This window comes from Stegostoma tigrinum, chromosome 20 (assembly GCF_030684315.1).
Source record: "Stegostoma tigrinum isolate sSteTig4 chromosome 20, sSteTig4.hap1, whole genome shotgun sequence".
NCBI classification, from domain to species: domain Eukaryota; kingdom Metazoa; phylum Chordata; class Chondrichthyes; order Orectolobiformes; family Stegostomatidae; genus Stegostoma; species Stegostoma tigrinum.
The window spans coordinates 23,619,029-23,644,055 of record NC_081373.1 but is presented as its reverse complement, the minus strand read 5'-3'; the positions used below and the strand labels follow the sequence as shown (position 1 = coordinate 23,644,055).

General features: G+C 45.5%; 2 protein-coding genes across 7 annotated transcripts in view; one reads left to right on the top strand and one right to left on the bottom strand.

The window, feature by feature from the left end:
- The window catches only part of dclre1a (DNA cross-link repair 1A (PSO2 homolog, S. cerevisiae)), a 106,607-nt gene extending 91,888 nt beyond the window's left edge, over positions 1–14,719 (bottom strand). For 5 of the 6 annotated variants that reach the window (XR_009446970.1, XR_007249575.2, XR_007249576.2 and 2 more), the window contains exon 1: positions 14,206–14,719. Coding sequence is in view for 3 of the 6 variants with exons in the window: in XM_048551385.2 (XP_048407342.2) it covers positions 14,206–14,665 (460 nt within the window). In the remaining 3 variants the exon portion in view is untranslated. The remainder of the gene's footprint in view (positions 1–14,205) is intronic. The other variant, XM_048551386.1, reaches the window with a different exon arrangement.
- Positions 14,720–14,865: 146 nt separating this feature from the next.
- nhlrc2 (NHL repeat containing 2) overlaps positions 14,866–25,027 on the top strand; it is a 114,653-nt gene continuing 104,491 nt past the window's right edge. Inside the window, exon 1 of the mRNA XM_059653039.1 lies at positions 14,866–15,100. Within this exon, the coding sequence (XP_059509022.1) occupies positions 14,881–15,100 (220 nt within the window). The 5' untranslated portion in view covers positions 14,866–14,880. The remainder of the gene's footprint in view (positions 15,101–25,027) is intronic.

The following is a 25,027-nucleotide window of genomic DNA, read 5'->3' as shown; positions in this document are numbered from 1 at the left end:
TGAAGAGGGTTGGAATACAAAAGCAGCGATGTGCTTCTGAGATTTAATAAAGCTCTGGTTAGGCCCCATTTAGAATACGGTGTCCAATTTTGGGCCCCACATCTCAGGAAGGACATACTGGCACTGGAGCGTGTCCAGCAGAGATTCACACAGATGCTCCCTGGAATGGTAGGCTGAACATACGATGAACGGCTGAGGATCCTGGGATTGTATTCATTAGAGTTTAGAAGGTTCAAGGGAGATCTAATAGAAACTTACAAGATAATGCATCGCTTAGAAAGGGTGGACGCTGGGAAGTTGTTTCCGATAGGCAGGGAGACTAGGAACCGTGGGCACAGCCATATAATTAGGGGGGTCAATTTAGAATGGAAATGAGGAGACACTTCTTCAGCCAGAGAGTGGTGGGCCTGTGGAATTCATTGCCACGGAGCGCAATGGAGGCCGGAATGTTAAACATCTTCAAGGCAGAGATTGATAAATTCTTGATCTCACAAGGAATTAAGGGCTACGGAGAGAGTGCAGGGAAGTGCAGTTGAAATGCCCATCAGCCATGATTAAATGACGGCGTGGACCCAATGGGCCAAATGGCCTTACTTCCACTCCTATGTCTTATGGTCTAAAGATCTAAGATTTATGTGGTTGTTGACTGGCTCGCTGAGCTGCTGAGTTTGTTTGCAGATGTGTCGTTACCAGACTAGATAACATCAGCAGTGCACCTCTGGAGATGCTCTGGCTGCCTCCTGAAATAACTCCACAGAGACTGGTGATAGCAAAGTATGGGGCTGGATAAACACAGCAGGCCAAGCAGCAGAGATAATGGGAACTGCAGATGCTGGAGAATCCAAAGATAATAAAGTGTGAAGCTGGATGAACACAGCAGGCCAAGCAGCATCTCAGGAGCACAAAAGCTGACGTTTTGGGCCTCGACCCTTCATCAGAAAAGGGGGATGGGGAGAGGATTCCGAAATAAATAGGGAGAGAGGGGGAGGAGGACTGAAGATGGATAGAGGAGAAAATAGGTGGAGAGGAGAGTATGGATGATGAGGTAGGGAGGGGATAGGTCAGTCCGGGGAAGACGGACAGGTCAAGGGGGCAGGATGAGGTTAGTAGGGAGGAAATGGAGGTGCAGCTTGAGGTGAGAGGAAGAACAGGTTAGGCAGGCTGGGATGAGCTGGGCTGTTTTTGGGATGCAGTGGAGGGAGGGGAAATTTTGAAGCTGGTGAAATCCACATTGATACCATTGGGCTGCAGGGTTCCCAAGCGGAATATGAGTTGCTGTTCCTGCAACCTGCAGGTGGCATCATTATGGCACTGCAGGAGGCCCAGGATGGACATGTCGTCTAAGGAATGGGAAGGGGTGTTGAAGTGGTTCACGACTGGGAGGTGCAGTTGTTTACTGTGAACCTAGCGTAGGTATTCTGCAAAGCCTCCACTTGGTTTCCCCACAGTACAGGATGACACACTGGGTACAGCGGATGCAGTATACCACATTGGCGGATGTGCAGGTGAACATCTGCTTGATGTGCAAAGTCTTCTTGGGGCCTGGGATGGGGGTGAGGGAGGTGGTGTAGGGGCAGGTGTAGCACTTCCTGCGGTTGCAGGGGAAAGTGCCAGGTGTGGTAGAGTTGGAGGGGAGTGTGGAGCGGACAAGGGAGTCACGGAGAGAGTGGTCTCTTCGGAAGACAGACAACGGTAGGGTGGGAAAAATGTCTTTGGTGGTGGGGTCAGATTGTAGATGGCAGAAGTGTCGGAGGATGATGAATTGTATCTGGGAGGTTGGTGGGGTGGTATGCAGTGACTAGGGGGATTCTCTTGGGGTGGTTATTGCGAGGGCGGGGTGTGAGGGATGAGGTGCGGCAAATGTGGGAGACACAGTCGGGGGTGGTCTCGACCACTGCGGGGGGAAAGTTGTGGCCCTTGAAGAACGAGGACATCTGGGATGTACGGGAGTGGAATGCCTCATCCTGGGAGCAGATGCGGTGGAGGCAAAGGAATTGGGAATAGGGGATGGAATTCTTGCAGAAAAGTGGGTGGGAGGAGGTGTATTCCAGGTAGCTGTTGGAGTCGGTGGGCTTGAAACAGACATCGGTTTGTAGGTGGCTGCCTGAGATGGAGACAGAAAGGTCCAGGAAGGTAAGGGATGTGTTGGAGATGGTCCAGGTGAACCTGAGGTTGGGGTGCAAGGTGTTGATGGATTGGATGAACTGTTCGAGCTTCTCATGGGAGCATGGGGCGGCACCGATACAGTCATCGATGGAATGGAGGAAGAGGTGGGGTTGAGGGCCAGTGTAGGTACGGAAGAGGGATTGTTCCACGTAACCTACAAAGAGGCAGGCATAGCTTGGGCCCATGGGGGTACCCATGTCCACCCCCTTTACCTGTAGGAAGTGGGAGGAATCGAAAGAGAAGTTGTTGAGGATGAGGACGAGTTCGTCTAGGCGGATGAGGGTGTCGGTGGAGGGGGACTGGTCGGGTCTGTGGGACAGAAAGAAGCGGAGGGCCTTGGGGTCATCTGCATGGGGAATGAAGGTGTTTCAGGACTGGACATCCATGGTGAAAATTAGGTGTTGGGGACCAGGGAATTGGAAGTTCTGGAGGAGGTGGAGAGCATGGATGGTATCCATCTTCAGTCCTCCTCTCCCTCTCTATTTCAGAATCCTCTCCCCATCCCCCATTTCTGATGAAGGGTCGAGGCCCGAAACGTCAGCTTTTGTGCTCCTAAGACGCTGCTTGGCCTGCTGTGTTCATCCAGCCCCACACTTTATTATCTTGGATTCTCCAGCATCTGCAGTTCCCTTTATCTCTGACCACAGAGACTGGTATCTTTTCACCAAGTCACCCTTTAGAACAAGAACAAGAACAAAAAACAAAGAACATTACAGCACAGGAACAGGCCCTTCAGCCCTCCAAGCCTGTGCCGATCCAGATTCTCTATCTAAACATGTCACCTATTTTCCAAGGATCTATATCCCTCTCCCATTCATGTATCTGTCTAGATACATCTTAAATGACGCTATCGTGCCCGCCTCTACCACCTCTGCATACAACACATTCCAGGTACCCACCACCCTCTGCGGAAAGAAATTTTCCCCTCTCACTTTGAAATCGTGACCCCTAGTAATTGAGTCCCCCACTCTGAGAAAAAGTTTCTTGCTATCCACCCCTCATGATTTTGTAGACCTCAATCAGGTCCCTCCTCAACCTCCGTCTTTCTAATGTAAATAATCCTAACCTACTGAACCTCTCTTCATAGCTAGTGCCCTCCATACCAGGCAACATCCTGGTGAACCTCCTCTGCACCCTTTCCAAAGCATCCACATCCTTTTGGTAATGTGACAACCAAAACTGTATGCAGTATTCCAAATGTGGTCGAACCGAAGTCCTATATAACTGTAACATGACCTGCCAACTCTTGTACTCAGTAGCCTGTCCGATGAATGAATGCATGCCTTCTTACCAGTCTATCGATCTGTGTTGCCACCTTCAGGGTACAATGGACCTGAACAACCAGATCTCTCTGTGCATCAATTTTCCCCAGGGCTTTTCCATTTACCATATGGCTCGCTCTTGAATTGGATCTTCCAAAATGCATCACCTCGCATTTACCTGGTTTGAACTGCATCTGCCATTTCTCCGCTCTCCAATCTATCTATATTCTGCTGCTTTCTCTGACAGACCCCTCCACTATCTGCTACCCCACCAATCTTAGTGTCATCTGCAAACTTGCTAATCAGACCATCTATACCTTCCTCCAGATCATTTACGTATATCACAAACAGTGGTCCCAACACAGATCCCTGTGGAACACCACTGGTCACAGTTCTCCATTTTGAGAAACTCCCTTCCACTACAACCCTCTGTCTCCTGTTGCCCAGACAGTTCGCTATCCATCTAGCTAGTACACCCTGGACCCCATGCAACTTCACTTTCTCCCACCAGCCTACCATGGGAAACCTCAAACGCCTTACTGAAGTTCATGTGTCTGACATCTACAGCCCTTCCCTCATCTATCAACTGTCATTTCCTCAAAGAATTAACATTAACTTTATTTACATAGGGAGAGTCCTTGACACCGATCCAGCTCCCTCAGAGAGAACAGGATGTCAGACATTCTTGTTCTTATCTGTCAGCCAGGGCTCCCTGATTAGACTAGATTAACAGTCCCAATTAGGGAACTCATATTCAATGAGTCCAGCTCATTACAATTACGACATCCCTCATCCCTCCCCCATTTCTTTGTAGCACCTCCTGGGGCATTTTAGCACTGGGTCAGTTTCCTCCAACTCTGCTTCAGTTACAGGCAGTGTGCAATGCACAGTAGCTCGCCACCTATGCCTGGAGCTTCTCAGAAGAAATCCATTCTCTTCTTCAGGTGGCAAAGACATCAAAGCAGCAACATCCACTGTGTCTATCTCAGATTCCGAAGTATCTTGAACACTTGATTGACAGTGAGAGACCCTGGGCTCCAGAACTATCAGAAAGGCTGTTGGGAAACCAGACACATTTTGCTTCCACAACACTTGCACGTTTGCAGCTTTCACATGGTCCATGTGTTTGTTTAGGACCAATGCACTTTACCCGAATTTTATACATCAGTGAACCTGAACTTGCGTTGACCATGCCTTTTACCCATGAAGAGCCAGTCCCATGCTTCCTATGCCAAAATTCATTCCCTAAAGTAAACAGTCTTGTGTCCGGCACTAGCGATCCTGATGCCACTTCCTCCTCTCCCCACAAATCCAGGAAGATCAGATTTAAGCTGGTGCAGAGTCTTCTCCCCATTAGTAACTCTGCTGGAGCTACCCCCATGGTTTCATGAAGGATGGTCCTATAAGCAAATAGGAACTGGGATGGTTTGGTATAAAGCTGCAGGCTGTTTCTTTAAACTTGCCTTCAAAGTTTGGACTGTTCTTTCTGTCAGACTACTGGATCATGGATGGTATGGAGCTCTCCTTATTTGCAAATGCCATTTGACTTTAGGAAATACTCGAACTCCCTGCTGGTAAATGGCGGCCCGTTATCTGTGACCAACATTTCTGGAAGGCGGTGTATTGCAGAAGACATGCACAGTTTTTCTACCATCGTCTCCATGTCTGACAAATGAACTCTGTGCAGTTCCAGCCATTTTGAGTTGGCATCCACAATGACTAAGAACATTGAGCCCCTGAAAGGATCTGCTTAGTTGATGTGTAACTTAGTTGGGGTTTGCCCAGCCATCCCCAAAAATCTGGGGAAGCTGCAGGCAGTAATTTTAGTCCTTATTTGCTCTCTGGGTACTGTCCCACCAACACGGCTATGTCTGAATCCAATCCTAGCCACCAAACCTAACTTCTCAAATCTTTATTTTCAAAATGCCTGGATGACCCTAGTGGAGTTCAGGCACTATGTGGCAGCAACCATTGCTTGGGACAATCACTCTTGCTCCCTATAATAATATGCTGTCCTCTGCCGTGACCTGGTCTCTCTGAATCCAAAAAGGTTTCAATTCTGGTTGTGACAGCCCTTTGGTTTCCCCCAACACCACCAGCTGTTTCAGTTTTGTCAACATTATATCTTTCTGCATCCAAAGTCTGATATCGTCAGCTGTGCTGAAAATGTGTCCAGAACATTTAAAACCATTACAGACTTTTCCAGTGACAGCACCACCTGTGGTAAATCTGCCAGTGGGAGGCAGCTCAATGCATCTGCATTTGCTCCTTGGCCTCCCAGATGGTGTTCCAACTTGTAATGATGCACACTTAGTATTAGAGCCCACTGCTGAATTTGACCTGAAGTTATGTGCGGCACCCCATTGTTCTCTTTCAGTAGACATAGTAGAGGTCTGTGGTCCATTATTATTACACATTTACATCCGTAAAGGTTTTGGTGGAACTTCCTGACTCCAAATATGACCAAACTATCCTTCTCTACCTGGGCGAATTTATACTCTGCATTAGCCAAAGTCCTGGATGCACATGCTATTAGGTCTGAATTGGGCCACCTATGAGCTAATACTATTCTGATGCTGTATGGGGAGACGTTGCATGTCAATACCAGATCATAGGAGCAGGGGCACCTTTGTTCTCCCTCACTTTACCTTCCAATGGGTGTAACCCAGTCTTGTTGACTCTGTAGTCGAAGCAGATCTAAGCACAATGACTAATTTCTCCAAGAGCTCTTAATTGGTCTTCCCTGTTATTGGCATATCACCTGGACAAATGCGGGCCTGGAGTGGACCTTGTAAAATGTTCTCCATCGTCCATGGATTGCGCAGGTTGACAACACCCCAAATGGCAGTCTTGTATATTAGTATTAATTGTAGCATACTTCTGGGAATCCTCAACTACCACAACTCTAACCATGTATGCTCATGTCCAACATCCTGAAGAACAGCAAGCCCAACCCCACCAGTTGCAAATAAATCCTCAATGTGAGGGTTGGGTATTTATGCAGCTGTGAAAAGTGGTTTACCGTTTGTTTAAAATCCCCACTAAGGCAAACCAACCCATCAGGCTTCACAATTGGCATGACCAGTGCTGCCATTTGGCAAAGTGGGCTGGTTTGATGATTCCTTCAATTTCCAGCCTTCCGATTTCTGCCTCTACTTGAGCCTGTACAGCAAATGGCACTAGTTGGCTCTGCAGAATCGTGGAATTGTTTCCTTGACAACATGTAAGGTGGCCTTGGCTCATTTAGTCACTAGAATACCTGAAAAACTTCCAGGTACTTAAGTAGGGCTTCACGCAGACAGCCACTTTATAATCAAAAAATATTGAATCAACCTAGCTGAATCCTCCTCAACCAACTATGCCCTGTCAAGCTTGGGCCTGACCCTGTTACTACAATCAGTGGTAACCAAACCAGATCCTTTTCATGAGAGATAGAAACCAAAGTTGTGCCTTTAATCAGTAAAGGTTCCTCGGTATAGGTTCCCAATCCAGGAATGGTCTTGCACAAACTTGAAGGTTGGAGTCCAGAGCGAATTTTGTTCGAGACTGATTCTGCCATCACTGAAATGGCTGCCTGGTATCGACCTCCATGAGACCACTTAACCAGACATTTATTTTGATTATTCTGATTTGGAAATTGCTGAGCAATTTAACGGTACCAAACCAGATTGTGGTAGACTTTGTAGGGTGTGAATTCTCCTGGATACCAGCCTATGGTATCTCTTACTCAATTTCGGTCTAGTGGGGCTGTTTTGTTGTCTCGAGTCCGTATACCGGCAGCACCTACAATGGCTTGCCAGCCCAGATCCTGAAGAAAGTTTTAACCATTTGTCCAAGACTTGGCTTTGTTTTGGGGTTTTGTTGTGGGCTGACCTAGAGTCCCTCTGTTCAGCATATGTCCTGAGTGAGGCTGTGCAATTACCTCACTCAAGTAGTATTCCCAAGCTCAGTTGGACTGGCAAGGGTGTCCACTTCCATGTGAATGTCCTGTAACTCATATGCTCGATGTGCCACATTTTCCAATGACAAAGTCAGTTGTAGTGTCTGTAGTAGTAGCAGCTTCATCTATCAGGCGCTTTCACACGGTTACATTAATCGCACTCTCGTAGCCACCGGAATCGCTCTTCAGAGGCCAGTATCCCATCATCAAGTATCCCATCATCATCACCATTATTTACATGTAGAGAGGGTCCTTCACACTGACCCAGCTCCCTCACAGCCAGGTCACAGAGTTAACAGGATGCTTGACACTCCTTTTCTTATCTGTCAGCCAGGGCTTCCTGATCAGACTGGATTAATAACCCCAACTAGGGAACTCATATTCTATGATGTCCACCATGCTAACCCTGTTTCAATCAATACACGTCCCTTCTTAAATACTGGGGTTACATTTGCTCTTCTTCTTCTGTATGCAAGAACCTGTCCAGAATTTATACAACTCTGAAAAATAATCACTAATGAATCTTGGATATAGTTTATCCAGTCCAGGGAATTTACTAACATTCAAATCAGTAAGCTGTTCAAGTACTACACTTACTAAGATTAATTTCCTCCAGTTCTTCAGTTTCATAAGCCCCTTAGTTGCCGAACATTTGGCAGAGAAGACAGAGAAAAAATAATTGTTCAGTGTAGCCATTTCTCCATTCTCCCCAATAAGTAGTTCTGTCTTCACATTTGTCTTAGTTAATCTTTTCTTTCCGTATATCTAAAGAAGCTTCCAGGTCACCTTTATATTTCTCATTAGCTTACATTCATATTCTCGTTTCCCTTTCTTTATTAGTTCTTGGGAATTGTTCTCTGGGATCTAAATTACTCCCAATCTTCATCCTTATACTTTCCCTAACATCCTTGTAAACCACTTCCTTTGTTCTACAGCAATCTTTAACTTCTTTAGTTAGCCATCGGAACATGAATAGGTTATTCAGCTCCTTGAATTTACTCTGTCATTTTAGATCACGCCTGATCGTCTACTTCAAACACCATATTCCTGTGCTATCCCCACATTCATCGAGGTCATTAGTAACTGAAAATCTATCCGTCTCTGTTTTGAAGCTTACTTAATGACTGAATGTCAGCAGCTCTGAGGGATAGATAATTTCAAAGAGTCACCATCCTACTCGTCTCCATCATAAGTAGCTTGCCTTTTATTCTGAAACTGTGTTCATCAGTTCTAGATCTCACAGCCGGGGGAAACATCTTTCTTGCATCTTCTCTGTGTATCCCTTAAGTTTCTATGAGATGGTATGTCAGTGATTTATTCACCTTTCCCAATGAGTATTTGTGCCTTGGAAGAATGTATATCTGAAGATGACTATCTGGTACTACTTTAAATACTACCACTGCCTCGTCAACATCAAATATGTTCATGAACTTTCCCAATCCACTGTGGCAAACTTTCCTCTCATACATTCAAAGTTTCCTTTTTCAGATTTTAAGACCCTGTGTTAAAAACAATCGAAATCATTATAATAGTGACCATCTCCCAAAAGATCCTGAATACAAGGTTGTTAATTGGACTTTCTAATTGTATGATACAAAATCTAAAGTAGCTCAATCCTTAGTTACTGCCTTCTAACCCTCCTTGTACACATTTCAAGACTGTATCTTATACTGGCACTGGTGAAGGTTTCTCTAAGTTTATGTAAATTCATGTCAATTATTCCTGTATTATCCATATTACTTGGATCTTTAATGGCCAATTTATTTTGTTCCCAAGATTACCACTGCTGTTTGGTGGCCAATAGATAACCAATGTTTGCAGCCCCTTGCTACTTCTTAGATCCATCCAGACCGATTCTACAGCCTAACATGCAAGGAGTATCAGGAATAAAAGTGATGAACTTAGAGCATGGATCAGTACCTGGTGCTATGATGTTGTGGCCATAACAGAGACATGGGTTTCTCATGGGCAGGAATGGTTGCTGGATGTTCCAGGGTTTAGAACATTTAAAAAGAATAGGGAGGGGGGAAAAAGAGGAGGGGGTGTAGCACTACTAATCAGAGAGGGCATCACAGCTACAGAAGCTTCCTTTGTCGAGGAAGATCTGCCTACTGAGTCAGTATGGGTGGAAATTAAGAACAGCAAGGGAGTAGTCACCTCGTTAGGGGTTTACTACAGGCCCCCCAATAGCAGCAGGGAGATTGAAGAAAGCATAGGTCGACAGATTTTGGAAAAGTGTGCACGCAGTAGGGTTGTTGTAATGGGTGACTTTAACTTTCCTAATATTGATTGGAACCTCCTTCGAGCAGAAGATTTGAATGGAGCTGTTTTTGTAAGGTGTGTTCAGGAGGGTTTCCTAACGCAGTACGTTGACAGGCCGACGAGGGGAGAGGCCATTCTAGACTTGGTGCTCGGAAACGAGCCGGGGCAGGTATCAGATCTTGTGGTGGGAGAGCATTTTGGTGATAGTGACCATAACTGCCTCACATTCTACATAGCTATGGAGAAGGAGAGGATTAGGCAGAATGGGAGGATATTCAATTGGGGAAGAGGAAACTATGATGCGATTAGACATGAGTTAGGAAGCATGGACTGGGAGCAGTTGTTCCATGGTAAGGGAACTATAGACATGTGGAGACGGTTTAAGGAACAGTTGTTGGGAGTGATGAGTAAATATGTCCCTCTGAGACAGGCAAGAAGGGGTAAGATTAAGGAACCTTGGATGACGAGAGCGGTGGAGCTTCTAGTGAAAAGGAAGAAGGTAGCTTACATAAGGTGGAGGAAGCTAGGGTCAAGTTCAGCCAGAGAGGATTACATGCAGGCAAGGAAGGAGCTCAAAAATGGTCTGAGGAGAGCCAGGAGGGGGCACGAGAAAGGCTTGGCAGAAGGAATCCGGGAAAACACAAAGGCATTTTACACTTACGTGAGGAATAAGAGAATGGTCAAAGAAAGAGTAGGGCCGATCAGGGATAGCATAGGGAACTTGTGTGTGGAGCCTGAGGAGGTAGGGGAAGCCCTAAATGAGTTTTTTGCTTCTGTCTTTACGAAAGAAACCAACTTTGTAGTGAATGAAACCTTTGAAGAGCAGGTGTGCATGCTGGAATGGATAGAGATAGACGAAGCTGATGTGCTGAAAATTTTGTCAAACATTAAGATTGACAAGTCGCCAGGCCCGGATCAGATTTGTCCTCGGCTGCTTTGGGAAGCGAGAAATGCAATTGCTTCGCCACTTGCGAAGATCTTTGCATCCTCGCTCTCCACTGGAGTCGTACCTGAGGACTGGAGAGAGGCAAATGTAATTCCTCTCTTCAAGAAAGGAAATAGGGAAATCCCCGGCAATTATAGACCGGTAAGTCTCACGTCTGTCGTCTGCAAGGTGTTAGAAAAGATTCTGAGGGATAAGATTTATGACCATCTGGAAGAGCATGGCTTGATCAAATACAGTCAACACGGCTTTGTGAGGGGTAGGTCATGCCTTACAAACCTTATCGAGTTTTTTGAGGATGTGACTAGAAAAGTTGATGAGGGTCGAGCTGTGGATGTGGTGTATATGGACTTCAGTAAGGCATTTGATAAGGTTCCCCGCGGTAGGCTCATTCAGAAGGTCAGAAGGAATGGGATACAGGGGAACTTAGCTGCTTGGATACAGAATTGGCTGGCCAACAGAAGACAGCGAGTGGTAGTAGAAGGAAAATCTTCTGCCTGGAAGTCAGTGGTGAGTGGAGTTCCACAGGGCTCTGTCCTTGGGCCTCTACTGTTTGTAATTTTTATTGATGACTTGGACGAGGGAATTGAAGGATGGGTCAGCAAGTTTGCAGACGACACAAAGGTCGGAGGTGTCGTTGACAGTGTAGAGGGCTGTTGTAGGCTGCAGCGGGACATTGACAGGATGCAGAGATGGGCTGAAAGGTGGCAGACGGAGTTCAACCTGGATAAATGCGAGGGGATGCATTTTGGAAGGTCGAATTTGAAAGCTGAGTACAGGATTAAGGATAGGATTCTTGGCAGCGTGGAGGAACAGAGGGATCTTGGTGTGCAGATACATAGATCCCTTAAAATGGCCACCCAAGTGGACAGGGTTGTTAAGAAAGCATATGGTGTTTTGGCTTTCATTAACAGGGGGATTGAGTTTAAGAGTCGTGAGATCTTGTTGCAGCTCTATAAAACTTTGGTTAGACCGCACTTGGAATACTGCGTCCAGTTCTGGGTGCCCTATTATGGGAAAGATGTGGATGCTTTGGAGAGGGTTCAGAGGAGGTTTACCAGGATGCTGCCTGGACTGGAGGGCTTATCTTATGAAGAGAGGTTGACTGAGCTCGGTCTCTTTTCATTGGAGAAAAGGAGGAGGAGAGGGGACCTAATTGAGGTATACAAGATAATGAGTGGCATAGATAGAGTTGATAGCCAGAGACTATTTCCCAGGGCAGAAATGGCTAGCACGAGGGGTCATAGTTTTAAGCTGGTTGGTGGAAAGTATAGAGGGGATGTCAGAGGCAGGTTCTTTACGCAGAGAGTTGTGAGAGCATGGAATGCGTTGCCAGCAGCAGTTGTGGAAGCAAGGTCATTGGGGTCATTTAAGAGACTGCTGGACATGTATATGGTCACAGAAATTTGAGGGTGCATACATGAGGATCAATGGTCGGCACAACATTGTGGGCTGAAGGGCCTGTTCTGTGCTGTATTGTTCTATGTTCTATGTTCTACGTAACATCATTAGTTGAACTGATCCTTCAGCTTAACATCATCTTTCATGAACATACCGATCTAATCCCTTATGAGGAGCACTACTCGGCCTCTTTTTTTTAAATATGCCTTCCTAAATGACAAATAAGATATTCAGTTTAAAACTGCACTTGCCCTGCAGCTGTATCTTTGTGCTGGCAATTATAATAACCATATCTTAATTTGTGTCTTCAAACAAACAACCTTGTTGTCAGTGTTGCATGCATTTAGATAGTCTCTTTAATTCTGCCTTTTTAACTTCATTCTGCTTTCCAAAGCTATTTGATGTTTGCCTTTGATTTGTCGTCTAATTTCTCCGATTACATTTCTCCCTAAAGTTACCAGTTTTGCTTCTTTTCAGTCTGAGGTCCCTCCCTGGTTCCTCTCCCACTGCAAATCTAGTTTAAACGTTCCCAAGAGCAGTAGCAAATCTCTGTGCACGAATATCATTCTCAGTCCTACTAAGGTGCATCTCATACACCATGTCTAAATTCCAACTGCCCCAGAAACAGTCCCAACACTTCAGAAATGATGGTCTTCAGCCTACACCAATTCCCCATCCATGTTTTCCATTGCTTAATTCTCCTGTCCCACGCTCACTGACACACAAGATATAGAGTTATCCTGAAAATATTTTTTATTGTAGTCCTGCTTTGTAATCTCTTCCTAATTCCCCAAAATTTGCTTTCAGGACCTCATCCTCCCCTTTCTGCTGCTGGTATCTTGCTGTTCAATCTCTCCAGAAAAAAGAAGGTCCTTTGCCAGCATCTAGTACTGGACAAGCAAAAGTTTCCTCCAAGTAAATAAGGACCAAAAGTCCACAACCAAAGTTTCTGTCTTCAGTCCCTGCTACATGCTCTGCTCTCTAGGCAATTTCTATCCATTTTCCAGTGATTTTTCTGACACTGCCACAGATGTCTGCAATTTCAATGTTCTCCCTGACTGAGCCACATTGCCTCCATCTCTAAGACTGCATACTTCTAAACGAGTGATATCGCCCAAATACAGCCTTGCCTCTGCGTTGAAGCCTTTTGTAAATTTAGATTTCTGTTATTCCAATCTACCTACTCGCCATCCTCCCACCTTCCACATTCTTAAGCTATAAACTTAAGTTTATTTAATCTGTATTTCCTCATCCTAACCCCACATCAAGTCATGTTCACAGTCAAACTCATGTTCATTAATTTACATTGGTTCTTTATCCAGCAACAGCTTTGTTTGGGTGCCACACTTCAGAAAACACATAAAGGCATTGGGGAGCATGTAGAGAAGATCAAGAATAGTTTCAAGAATGAGGAACGTCATTTGTACATTAAGATTGTGGACAAGTTGGAACTGCTTTCCTTGGTGAAGGCCAAGAGGAGATTTTGTGGTGGTATTCAATTCCCACTCATGCAGGAAGTGAGAACAACAGGGAACAGATTTAAAAGCAATTAGCAAAAGAAGAAAAATTTGACTTAAGGAAATGTTTTTTCAAGGGAGTGGTTAAAGTTTCAAATACACTGCTTGAAAGTGTGGTAGAGAAAGTTGAAGTTAATCATTACATAAAAAGGCAAGAGAATGACACTTGGTGAAACATTCAGAAAAACTGATGCAGACATGATGCGCTGAGTGTAACAACTGCAATGTGACAATTGTAGGATTTTAAAATTCCTTATTCAGGTGTGCAAATCTTTTTACTGGCTTGTGAAAGCAGTCAGCTCTACAACTTTCCACAAATCCCATGCTCCTCCAAATCTGACTTTTATATTTTCCCCAATTTTGTTCACCCATATTTAAACAGCTATCTCTTCAGCCATCATGGTACTATTTTGAAACTCTTTTTAACTGTCTCCACCTTTAAGATGACTTTTAAAAGTTTTCAGTTACCTATTCCTGTAACTCTTTATGTAGCCTTGATGTAGCCACTTCTTGCCCTATAATGCTCCTCTTTTGGCAAATTTTACTGTTAAAGATATTATATAAACGCCAATACAAAAAAGGCCAAAGTTAAACATTACATAAATACATTTTAAAGTGTTAATAAATATTGATGTAACATTGCACATGTCAAAATTTACCTTCATATTTAAAAAAAAACAAGGCTGTAAAACTCGCAATTATTTAGCAACTCACCAATATCTGTGCATCCCGGAGTATCCAAACACTCAGCAACATGCCACCGGGGTGTTTCTATCAGCAATAAGGAAAAGGGCATTTGACAGATTGGGCAGTAGCCGTCATGGACAGGCCTGGCCTCTTTGGGCATTTGTTTGCCCTCGGAGGCATTGGGAAATTCAACCTGGGACAGGGGTCTGCCTGCATCTTGTGGTGGAGATGACTTGTTGGCATTTGATGCAGGCGAGGACATCTCCTGAACAGAGGCTGCCCTCACGCCTCTCGGCGAGTGGTCAATAGGCACCCTCTCGGAGTGCCGCTGTGATTTGGCTCCTTTAACCCGGCTACCCCGCCGGGCTGACTTGTCCCCGCCCGCATGAGCACGAGGAGGCATATTACCAGCTTCTGTGGCATTTGCAAGTCGCCGCCGTTTCCCGACGGACCGATAACCCCAGATAGCATCTTCCTCAGCGTTCATAGCGCAACGACGACCGGGAAGGGAACACCGAGCCGTTGAAGCCCGGCGCTCGATCTCCCCAAACCCTCCGATTCAAATCCGCAAATTCGACAATTTCTCGCAGCAATCTAGCAACGACGAAAATATTTTTTAATGGGCTCGGTTTGAGTTAACGATACGTATGTGCGGCAAAGGTACATACGCATCTAGTTTTAAACATGATTAAAATTTAAGTAATGCGCGAGGAGCATAGCGAATGTGGTGATCGGCGCTGCTGTTCTTTACTCGCTGTCTGCTCGATCGCTGTTATGGCGGCCGTGTCTGAAGCTCAGGCTCAGCTGGAAGCCGCTCTACTGGAAGTTACTGGCCAGGCCGAGAAAGAACAACTCATCCTCCAATATCTTCGAAAGATAGATGACGGGGAAACTGATATAAAAATCCCTGAGTTTGCTGAAGGTAAAATTTGTTTCTTTCCCCAGAACATCAGAAAGGAAGGCTAGCTGGGTTTTAGAGAGTCGTTCGGTACTTGAATTGAAAGGTAAATGGGGAATAAATGCCACAATCGCCTGTAATGTAGTTTTGACATTACCTGGAGTCGCAGGTGGGGAAGGTATTGATTTTAAAACAGAATATGCTCTTTTTTTAAAGAAAAAGCAGACACGGCGTTGTTGTTAAAGTTTCCGCAAACTTGCTCTCATGTTCTAGTCTGACATCAGACTAATTGAAATCAAATGTGTACATCTTTGCGTATACAATACAGACAGGGAAATTCAGTAGTCAGGAAACTTTTAAAACCACATATCATCCATGAATACCCGTTGTTATTACAGGATGATGTGTTACTTGTAAAGTTTCGTGTTCGCCCAATGACTGTCGTATGTCTACACAGACTGAAAAGACGAACGGTTCCTCTGCGTATAGCAGTAAAACGCTGCAAGCTGTATATCTATCTTGTCTATTAACACAGTATAATCTCTTCCTGTAAATGTCGATACAAAGTGTGATAGGAGCGTCAATCGTCGTGTTTTGCGCAAAAGCTGAGAGTATCTATTGCAAATCACCCCCGTGAGGAAAGGGGAAGCGACTCAGAGTACCAGTTTGTGTAGAATTGACCTTAAAAGGTGAAACGTCACTAACAGGGCGAGGAGGTTTCTTCGTGGGAATTTGTGCTGTAGTTTCATTTTATCCTAACCTCCAATAAAGTATAATTTACTATTTGTGCAATCCTGCTTTAATTTGCTTATTGTACTAGTGATAATGGGAACTGCAGATGCTGGAGAATCCAAAGATAATAAAGTGTGAAGCTGGATGAACACAGCAGGCCAAGCAGCATCTCAGGAGCACAAAAGCTGACATTTCGGGCCTAGATCCTTCATCAGTGAGGGGGATGGGGTGAGGGTTCTGGAATAAATAGGGAGAGAGGGTGAGGCGGACCGAAGATGGAGAGAAAAGAAGATAGGTAGAGAGGAGAGTATAGGTGGGGAGGTAGGGAGGGGGTAGGTCAGTCCAGGGAAGACAGACAGGTCAAGGAGGTGGGATGAGGTTAGTAGGTAGGAAATGGAGGTGCGGCTTGGGGAGGAAGGACGGGATGGGTGAGAGGAAGAACAAGTTAGGGAGGCAGAGACAGGCTGGGCTGGTTTTGGGATGCAGTGGGGGGAGGGGAAGAGCTGGGCTGGTTTTGGGATGCAGTGGGGGGAGGGGAAGAGCTGGGCTGGTTGTGTGGTGCAGTGGGGGGAGTGGACGAACTGGGCTGGTTTTGGGATGCGGTGGGGTAAGGGGAGATTTTGAAGCTGGTGAAGTCCACATTGATACCATTGGGCTGCAGGGTTCCCAAGCGGAATATGAGTTGCTGTTCCTGCAAGCTTCGGGTGACATCATTGTGGCGCTGTAGGAGGCCCATGATGGACATGTCATCTAAAGAATGGGAGGGGGAGTGGTAATGGTTTGCGACTGGGAGGTGCTGTTGTTTATTGCGAACCGAGCGGAGGTGTTCTGCAAAGCGGTTCCCCAAGCCTCCGCTTGGTTTCCCCAATGTAGAGGATCATGACCCCACCCCCGAGCACCAAACCATCATCTCCAACACCATTCATGACCTCATCACCTCAGGGGACCACCCACCCACAGCCTCCAACCTTATTATTCCGCAACCCCGCACGGCTCGTTTCTGTCTCCTTCCCAAAATCCACAAACCTGCCTGCCCTGGTCGACCCATTGTCTCAGCCTGTTCCTGCCCCACCGAACTCATCTCCACCTATCTGGACTCCATTTTCTCCCCTTTGGTCCAGGAACTCCCTACCTACATCCGTGACACCACCCACGCCCTCCACCTCCTCCAGAACCTCCAATTCCCTAGCCCCCAACACCTCGTTTTCACCATGGATGCCCAGTCCCTATACACCTGTATTCCGCATGCAGATGGCCTCAAGCCCCTCCATTTCTTCCTGTCCCGCAGGCCCAACTAGTCCCCTCATACACCCTCATCCGCCTAGCCGAACTCATCCTCACCCTCCCAACAACTTCTCTTTCGATTCCTCCCACTTCCTACAGACAAAGGGGGTGGCCATGGGCACCCGCATGGGCCCCAGCTGTGCCTGCCTCTTTGTAGGTTACGTGGAACTGTCCCTCTTCCGCACCTACACAGGCCCCAAACCCCACCTCTTCCTCCGTTACATTGATGACTGTATCGGCGCCGCCTCTTGCTCCCCAGAGGAGCTCGAACAGTTCATCCACTTCACCAACACCTTCCACCCCAACCTTCAGTTCACCTGGGCCATCTCCAGCACATCCCTCACCTTCCTGGACCTCTGAGCCTCCATGTCAGGCAACCAGCTTGTAACTGATGTCCATTTCAAGCCCACCGACTCCCACAGCTACCTAGAATACACCTCCTCACGCCCACCGCCCTGCAAAAATTCCATCCCCTCTTCCCAATTCCTCCGCCTTCGCCGCATCTGCTCCCACAATGAGGCATTCCACTCCCGCACATCCCAGATGTCCAAGCTCTTCAAGGACCGCAACCTTCCCCCCACAGTGGTCGAGAACGCCCTTGACTGCATCTCCCGCAACACATCCCTCACACCCCGCCCCCGCCACAACCGCCCCAAGAGGATCCCTCTCGTTCTCACACACCACCCCACCAACCTCCGGATACAACGCATCATCCTCTGACACTTCCGCCATCTACAATCCGACCCCACCACCCAAGACATTTTTCCATCCCCACCCTTGTCTGCTTTCCGGAGAGACCACTCTCTCCGTGACTCCCTTGTTCGCTCCACCCTGCCCTCCAACCCCACCACACCCGGCACCTTCCCCTGCAACCGCAGGAAATGCTACACTTGCCCCCACACCTCCTCCCTCACTCCTATCCCAGGCCCCAAGACGACTATCCATATTAAGCAGAGGTTCACCTGCACATCTGCCAATGTGGTATACTGTATCCATTGTACCCGGTGTGGTCTCCTCTACATTGGGGAAACCAAGCAGAGGCTTGGGGTACCGCTTTGCAGAACACCTCCGCTCGGTTCACAATAAACAACTGCACCTCCCAGTCACGAACCATTTCAACTCCCCCTCCCATTCTTTAAATGACATGTCCATCATGGGCCTCCTCCAGCGCCACAATGATGCCACCCGAAGGCTGCAGGAACAGCAACTCATATTCCGCTTGGGAACCCTGCAGCCCAATGGTATCAATGTGGACTTCACCAGCTTCAAAATCTCCCCTTTCCCCCACCGCGTCCCAAAACCAGCCCAGTTTGTCCCCTCCCCCCCCACTGCATCCCAAAACCAGCCCAGCCTGTCTCTGCCTCCCTAACCTGTTCTTCCTCTCACCCATCCCTTCCGCCCACCCCAAGCCGCACCTCCACTTCCTACCTACTAACCTCATCCCGCCTCCTTGACCTGTCTGTCTTCCCTGGACTGACCTATCCCCTCCCTACCTCCCCACCTATACTCTGCTCTCCACCTATCTTGTTTTCTCTCCATCTTCGGTCCGCCTCCCCCTCTCTCCCTATTCATTCCAGTACCCTCACCCCATCCCCCTCTCTGATGAAGGGTCTAGGCCCGAAACATCAGCTTTTGTGCTCCTGAGATGCTGCTTGGCCTGCTGTGTTCATCCAGCTTCACGCTTTATTAACATCACTTATTGTACTATTTGGTTTCATTTTAACCTGTAAAGAATCAGCAACATAAAGTTTTTGTTTTCCCATGCATGTAGATGATTGCAATTTATAGTACTCCAGGACAAACACAAGAATGCCAGATTTCAAAGATTGCAATAATTTATAATATAGGAAAAGTGAGTTCTGAATGATTACCAAGGTAACTTTGAGTCGTTGCCATGATACCAACATGAACTATCAGCTCCCCAAGCCAAGTATCACAGTTTTAAGGCTCTGAATGACTTTGGTTGCATATTGGACTGACCCTCTAACAACTAAATGCAGCGGGGTCATCCAGCTTCCCTTTTTCTCCATCTAATACATTCCTAAGTTCCCTCTAATTTTCTTCCTGGCTGCATGGGTCTCCAAGACATGTACAGCAATGACTTCCATCAGTGCCACAATGAGCATGCTGAGTACTGACCATAGAACCTTAGAGCAGCTGAGTGCATTAGGGAACATTGCTGAATACCCTAGAATCCAAGCCCTTCCCTCTGCTAGCTAAAACTCAGGTGACAGAGGCTCCCATTCTTAAAGAACAACTCCCTTATGACAACTTGATCGTCATCTCAAACCTTAATCAGGTACACATTAGTACAAGCGTGGTTTGTGTATGCAATGAACTACCAGAAGAAGTGGTAGATGCGGGTACATTTTACAACAATTAAAAGAAATTTGGACAGGTTGGTGAATAGGAAAGCCTTAGAGGGATATAGGCCAAATGCAAGCAAGTGGCCAAGTTTAGTTTGGGGAAACTTGGTCGGCATGGGCACGTTGAACCGAAGGGTCTATTTCTGTGCTGTACGACACTATATCTTGCATCTCAGAATAGCTGGAACACTATAGAGAGATGAAAGTGAATTCTGGAAAGCCGTGACATACTTAAGTTTGGGCACAGCAGAAGTAAATAAACTCTCAAGATCCTGTAAAGTTTCGAAGAACCTTAACTGGATGTAATGTAGAGAACTGGATTTAGAATTTGGGTAACTGCAAATGATTGTGTTGTTAGTAGTGCTTACTTTGTTTGTTTAATTCTTGTACAGCAAAGTTTTTTTGTTTAAAAATTTGAAATCTTGTGGGGTCATTCTTCCAATTAATAACTGGAGTTTAAATTTCTCTTTAAACTGTTACCAGTATCACTGCAGCGCATAAGTAAATTAATGAGGATTGAGGGCACAAATTAATTGTGGTTACATTAATTGTATGAAGTTGAAGTGATAGATAACTTGTGTTCAAACTGATGTGCTGCTGTGACACTTAGCATGAAGAAATTTTGAAGTGAAGCAATGCCAAGTATGTACAAGGCATGCTGAACTTAAGAAAATTTGCAGAAATTTGTGAATAAAATAACTAACTTAAGGGATATCAAGTAACTTACTGTTAGATTTCGCAGTAAAATCAAAATCAAAATGAATCCCAGGAGATCCACCTACAAATTTGTGCTAAGCAGAGCTTTGTGATATCTGAAGAGGCTCCATTCCCTCAGGAATGCATCTCTGTGTCAGTTGATATTCCTAAAGACAAAGTATATGTCAAAAACAATACTTCTTTTAATTCTTAAATGGGATGTAGGCATTGTTGGCAAGGCAAACATTTGTCGCCAACCCCAAATAGCTCTTGAATTGAGTGATTTGCTAGGCCTTTTGAGGACATTTAAGAGTAAAATGCGAATTGAAAACACAATAAAGCAGTAAATGTGTGAAAAATATTTTTTCTAATTTTTTCACACCTTAAGAAGGCCCTACTTTGTAACAGCCCAGAGCTTTGCATTGAAAAATCTAGTTAGTTCCAGAAAAGCTCCATAATCTTTATCCACTTGACATTTTGTCTTTGGATGAGTCAAATGCAGTCCACCATGTTGTCAATATAGTCAAATGTTTTTGCGCTATAGTATGAAGTTCTGGAATATCTCCACAGCCTTTGCATCATGAGATAGAGAAACATGTGGGTGAGCGGTGGGTCAGACTCTTCCGGGTCATCGGTCTTCTCTGTTGAGGATATAATACATCGATGAATTTTTCATCTGCCAGTTCTGTTAGTGTTGTCCACCTTCAGGTTTCCACATTTCTCTCTGCTGGAACTTCCATGCCAGCCTCTCTCTCATGTGCAAAAAACATCTCGTCAAGTTGATTGATCACACCCTGCTACTCCTTGTTCACAGCATCTTATGTACGAGTAACTTGTCTGAACCCAACTAACATGGCGGTAGAATAGGACACTTCAGCCGGAATTCACCCACTCCATCCATTTCATTTTTTTCCCCCTTTTTTTCTCTCTTCTTTTTTCTTGATGACATCCTGAACTCCTCACTTCAGCGTGGACTTGAACTTAGACTCTCAGCCTCAGCACAGACCCGGCAAGGTGTCCTTCCAGCTGGGTGTGACTGTTTCCTGCCTGGAATGGCCATCTTAGTGACCCAGTGTTCTGATCTTTCAGCCTGGACTGATGGCCTTGAGGTGATTCCACAGCAGTCTGCTGGTCCCAAGGTGATGCTTGGGTGGACTGGAGACTAGGTCCTAGCATGGATGGGATTGGAAGGACTGTTCTGAACTTTTTATTTCTGTATTTTCTAATTTATTCTTACGATCTGTAATGCTAGACGTCTATTTCTTTGCTTTTCTAATTTTTTTGGCTAAGAATTTGTACTGAAGAATGTATACCTATGTATCTTGGACCTAAGATGGTGCCTTTGGTGGCGACTTGTGAACTTTTCACTAATCATTTGAGTGCATGTGATAATAAAGCTAATTCAACTTGGTAGAAATGTCCAGCAGTTGTGGCTTTGGTCACCATCCTCCATGCCTTTGTGATGAACGTGGCTTTTAGCATATTTACATTGTACTCCTTATCATTGGCCTTAATAACCTAAGAGATTACCCTGCCTATGGGAATGGGTTTTCAGATTCGTAATCACCTTTGATCTAATGGCTGGAGTTTGCTCAGTAAACAATAGACCGTAGGTGCAGGAGTCAGCCATTCGGCCCTTCAAGCCAGCACCACCATTCATTATGATCATGGCTGATCATCCAGAATCAGTATCCTGTTCCTGCCTTATCTCTATAAACCTTGATTCCACTATCTTTAAGAGCTCTATCCATCTCTTTTGAAAGTATCCAAGGGGTTGGCCTCCACTGTCTTCTGGGGCAGAGCATTCCATTCATCCACCACTCTCTGGGTGAAGAAGTTTTTCCTCAACTCTGCTCTCAGTGGCGTATCCCTTATTTTTAAACTGTGTCCTCTGGTTCTGGACTCACCCATCAGTGGAAACATGCTTCCTGCCTCCAGAGTGTCCAATCCCTTAATAATCTTATACGTCTCAATCAGATCCCCTCTCATCCTTCTAAACTCAAGTGTATACAAGCCCAGTTGCTCCAATCTTTCAATTTATGATAGTTCCTCCATTCCTGGAATTAACCTCGTGAACATACGCTGCACTCCATCAATAGCAAGAATGTCCTTCCTCAAATTTGGAGACCAAAACTGCACATAATGTGGTTTCACCAGGGCCCTGTACAGCTGCAGAAGGACCTCTTTGTTCCTATACTCAGTTCCTCTTGTTATGAAGGCCAGCATGCCATTAGCGTACTTCATTGCCTGCCAAACCTGCATGCTTGCTTTCATTGACTGATGTACAAGAATACCTAGATCTTGTTGTACTTCCCCTTTACTTAACAACTCCATTGAGATAGTAATCTGCCTTCCTATTCTTGCCACCAAAGTGGATAACCTCACATTTATCCACATTAAACTGCACCTGCCATGCATCCGTCCACTTACCTAGCCTGTCCAAGTCACCCTGTATTCTCATAACATCCTCCTCACATTTCACACTGCCACCCAGCTTTGTGTCATCAGCAAATTTGCTAATATTACTTTTAATGCCTTCATCTGTATCATTAACGTATATTGTAAACAGCTACGGTCCCAGCACCGAACCTTGCGGTAGCCCACCATTCCGAAAGGGACCCGTTTATCACTACTCTTTGCTTCCCGTCACCCAGCCAATTTTCAGTCCAAGTCAGTATTTTGCCCCTAATGCCATGTGCCCTAATTTTGCTCACTCATCTCCTCTGTGGGACTTTATCAAAGGCTTTCTGAAAGTCCAGGTACACAGCATCCACTGGCTCTCCCTTATCCATCTTCATAGTTACATCCTCAAAAAATTCCAGAAGCTTAGTGAAGCACGATTTCCCCTTCGTAAATCCATGCTGACTCTGACCTATCCTGTTACTGCTATCCAAATGAATCGTAATTTCATCTTTTATAATTCACTCCAGCATCTTTCCCACCACTGACGTCAGGCTAAGCAGACTAAAATGCCCTGTTTTCTCTCTTCCTCCTTTCTTGAAAAGTGGGACAACATCAGCCACCCTCCAATCCAGGGGAACTGATCCTGAATCTAGAGAACATTGGAAAATGATTAGCAATGTGTCCATGATTTCTAGAGCCACCTCCTTAAGTACCCTGGGATGCAGACCATCAGGTCCTGGGGACTTATCAGCCTTCAGACCTAACAGTCTATCCAACACCATTTCCTGCCTAATATAAATTCCCCTCAGTTCATCCATTACCCTAGGTCCTTCAGCCACTATTACATCTGGGAGATTGGATCTGTCTTCACTAGGGAGGACACAAGCAAAGTACCTATTCAACTCTTCTGCCATTTCCTTGTTCTCCATAATAAGTTCACCCGTTTTCTGTCTTAAAGGGCCCAATTTTAGTCTTAACCTTTTCTTCTTTTCACATACTTAAAAAAGCTTTTACTATCCTCCTTTATATTTTTGGCCAGTTTGCCTTTGTACCTCATTTTTTCTCCGCATATTGCCTTTTTAGTTATCTTCTGTTGCTCTTTAAAAGCTTCCCAGTCCTCCGGCTTCCCACACATCTTTGCTTTGTTATACTTCTCTTTTATCTTTATACAGCCCTTAACTTCCCTCGTCAGCCACGGCCACCCTGGCACCCCTTAGGATCTTTCTTCCTCTTTAGAATGAACTGATGCTGCACCTTCTGCATTATATCCAGAAATACCTGCCATTGTTGTTCCACTGCCATCCCTGCTAGGGTATTGTACCATTAAACTTTGGCCAGCTCCTCCCTCACAGCTCCATAGTTCCCTTTGTTCAACTGCAATACTGACACTTGCGATTCTCCCTTCTCCCTCTCAAATTGCAGATTAAAACTTATCATTTTCTGGTCACTACCTCCTAATGGCTCCTTTACTTCGAGGTCCCTGGTCAAATCCGGTTCGTTGCATAACACCAGATCCAGAATTGTCTCCTCTCTTACAGGTTCCAGTACAAGCTGTTCTTAGAATCCATCTCGGAGGCAATCCACAAACACCCTTTCTTGGGGTCCAGTACCATCCTGATTCTCCCAGTCTACCTGCATGTTGAATCCCCCATAACAACTGTAGTAATACCTTTGTGACATGCCAATTTCAACTCCTGATTCAACTTACACCCTACATCCAGACTACTGTTTGGGGGCCTGTAGATAACTCCCATTAGGGTCTTTCTACCCTTCAGAATTTCTCAGCTCTATCCATACTGACTCTACATCTCCTGATTCTATATCCTCCCTCGCAAGGGACTGAATATCATTCCTCACCAACAGGGCCACCTCAACCCCTCTGCCCATCAGTCTGTCCTTTCAATTGCACGTATAGCCTTGAATATTCATTTCCCAGGCCCTGTCCACTTGAAGCCACGTCTCAGTTATCCCCACAACATCGTACCTGCCAATTTCCAACTGGGCCTGAAGCTCATCCATATTATTTCTTATGCTTTGTGCATTCATATATAATACTTTTAATTTGTTACTCCCCTCACCCTTCCTATCAATCCCTATTTCACTTGGCCATACTGTACGATCCCTTCTTGAGTTTTCTGCTCCGTTGACTCTGTTGTCTTTCTTAACTTCTGTTATTTCTCACTTTCCCTTTAACTTCATTCTTAAATTTCCAGTTTGTCTCCCCCCCCCCCCCCCCCACTACTGGTCATAGTGTTGAGTGGCAAGGATGTCAGCTTCGTACTCTTGATGCCAGCAATGTTGGGGTGTATAGGACAACTGAAGTAATAGTAATCTTTCCCTTTTTGTTAATGTCTCTTGTCCACTTACCCAAATCACTGCTCTATAGTGCTGAAGCTTGTCAAGGTACTTGTATTAGCCTTGTACTGTATGGGTAAGTACAAAAAAGACATTTGTGAAGCATAATAGCTCC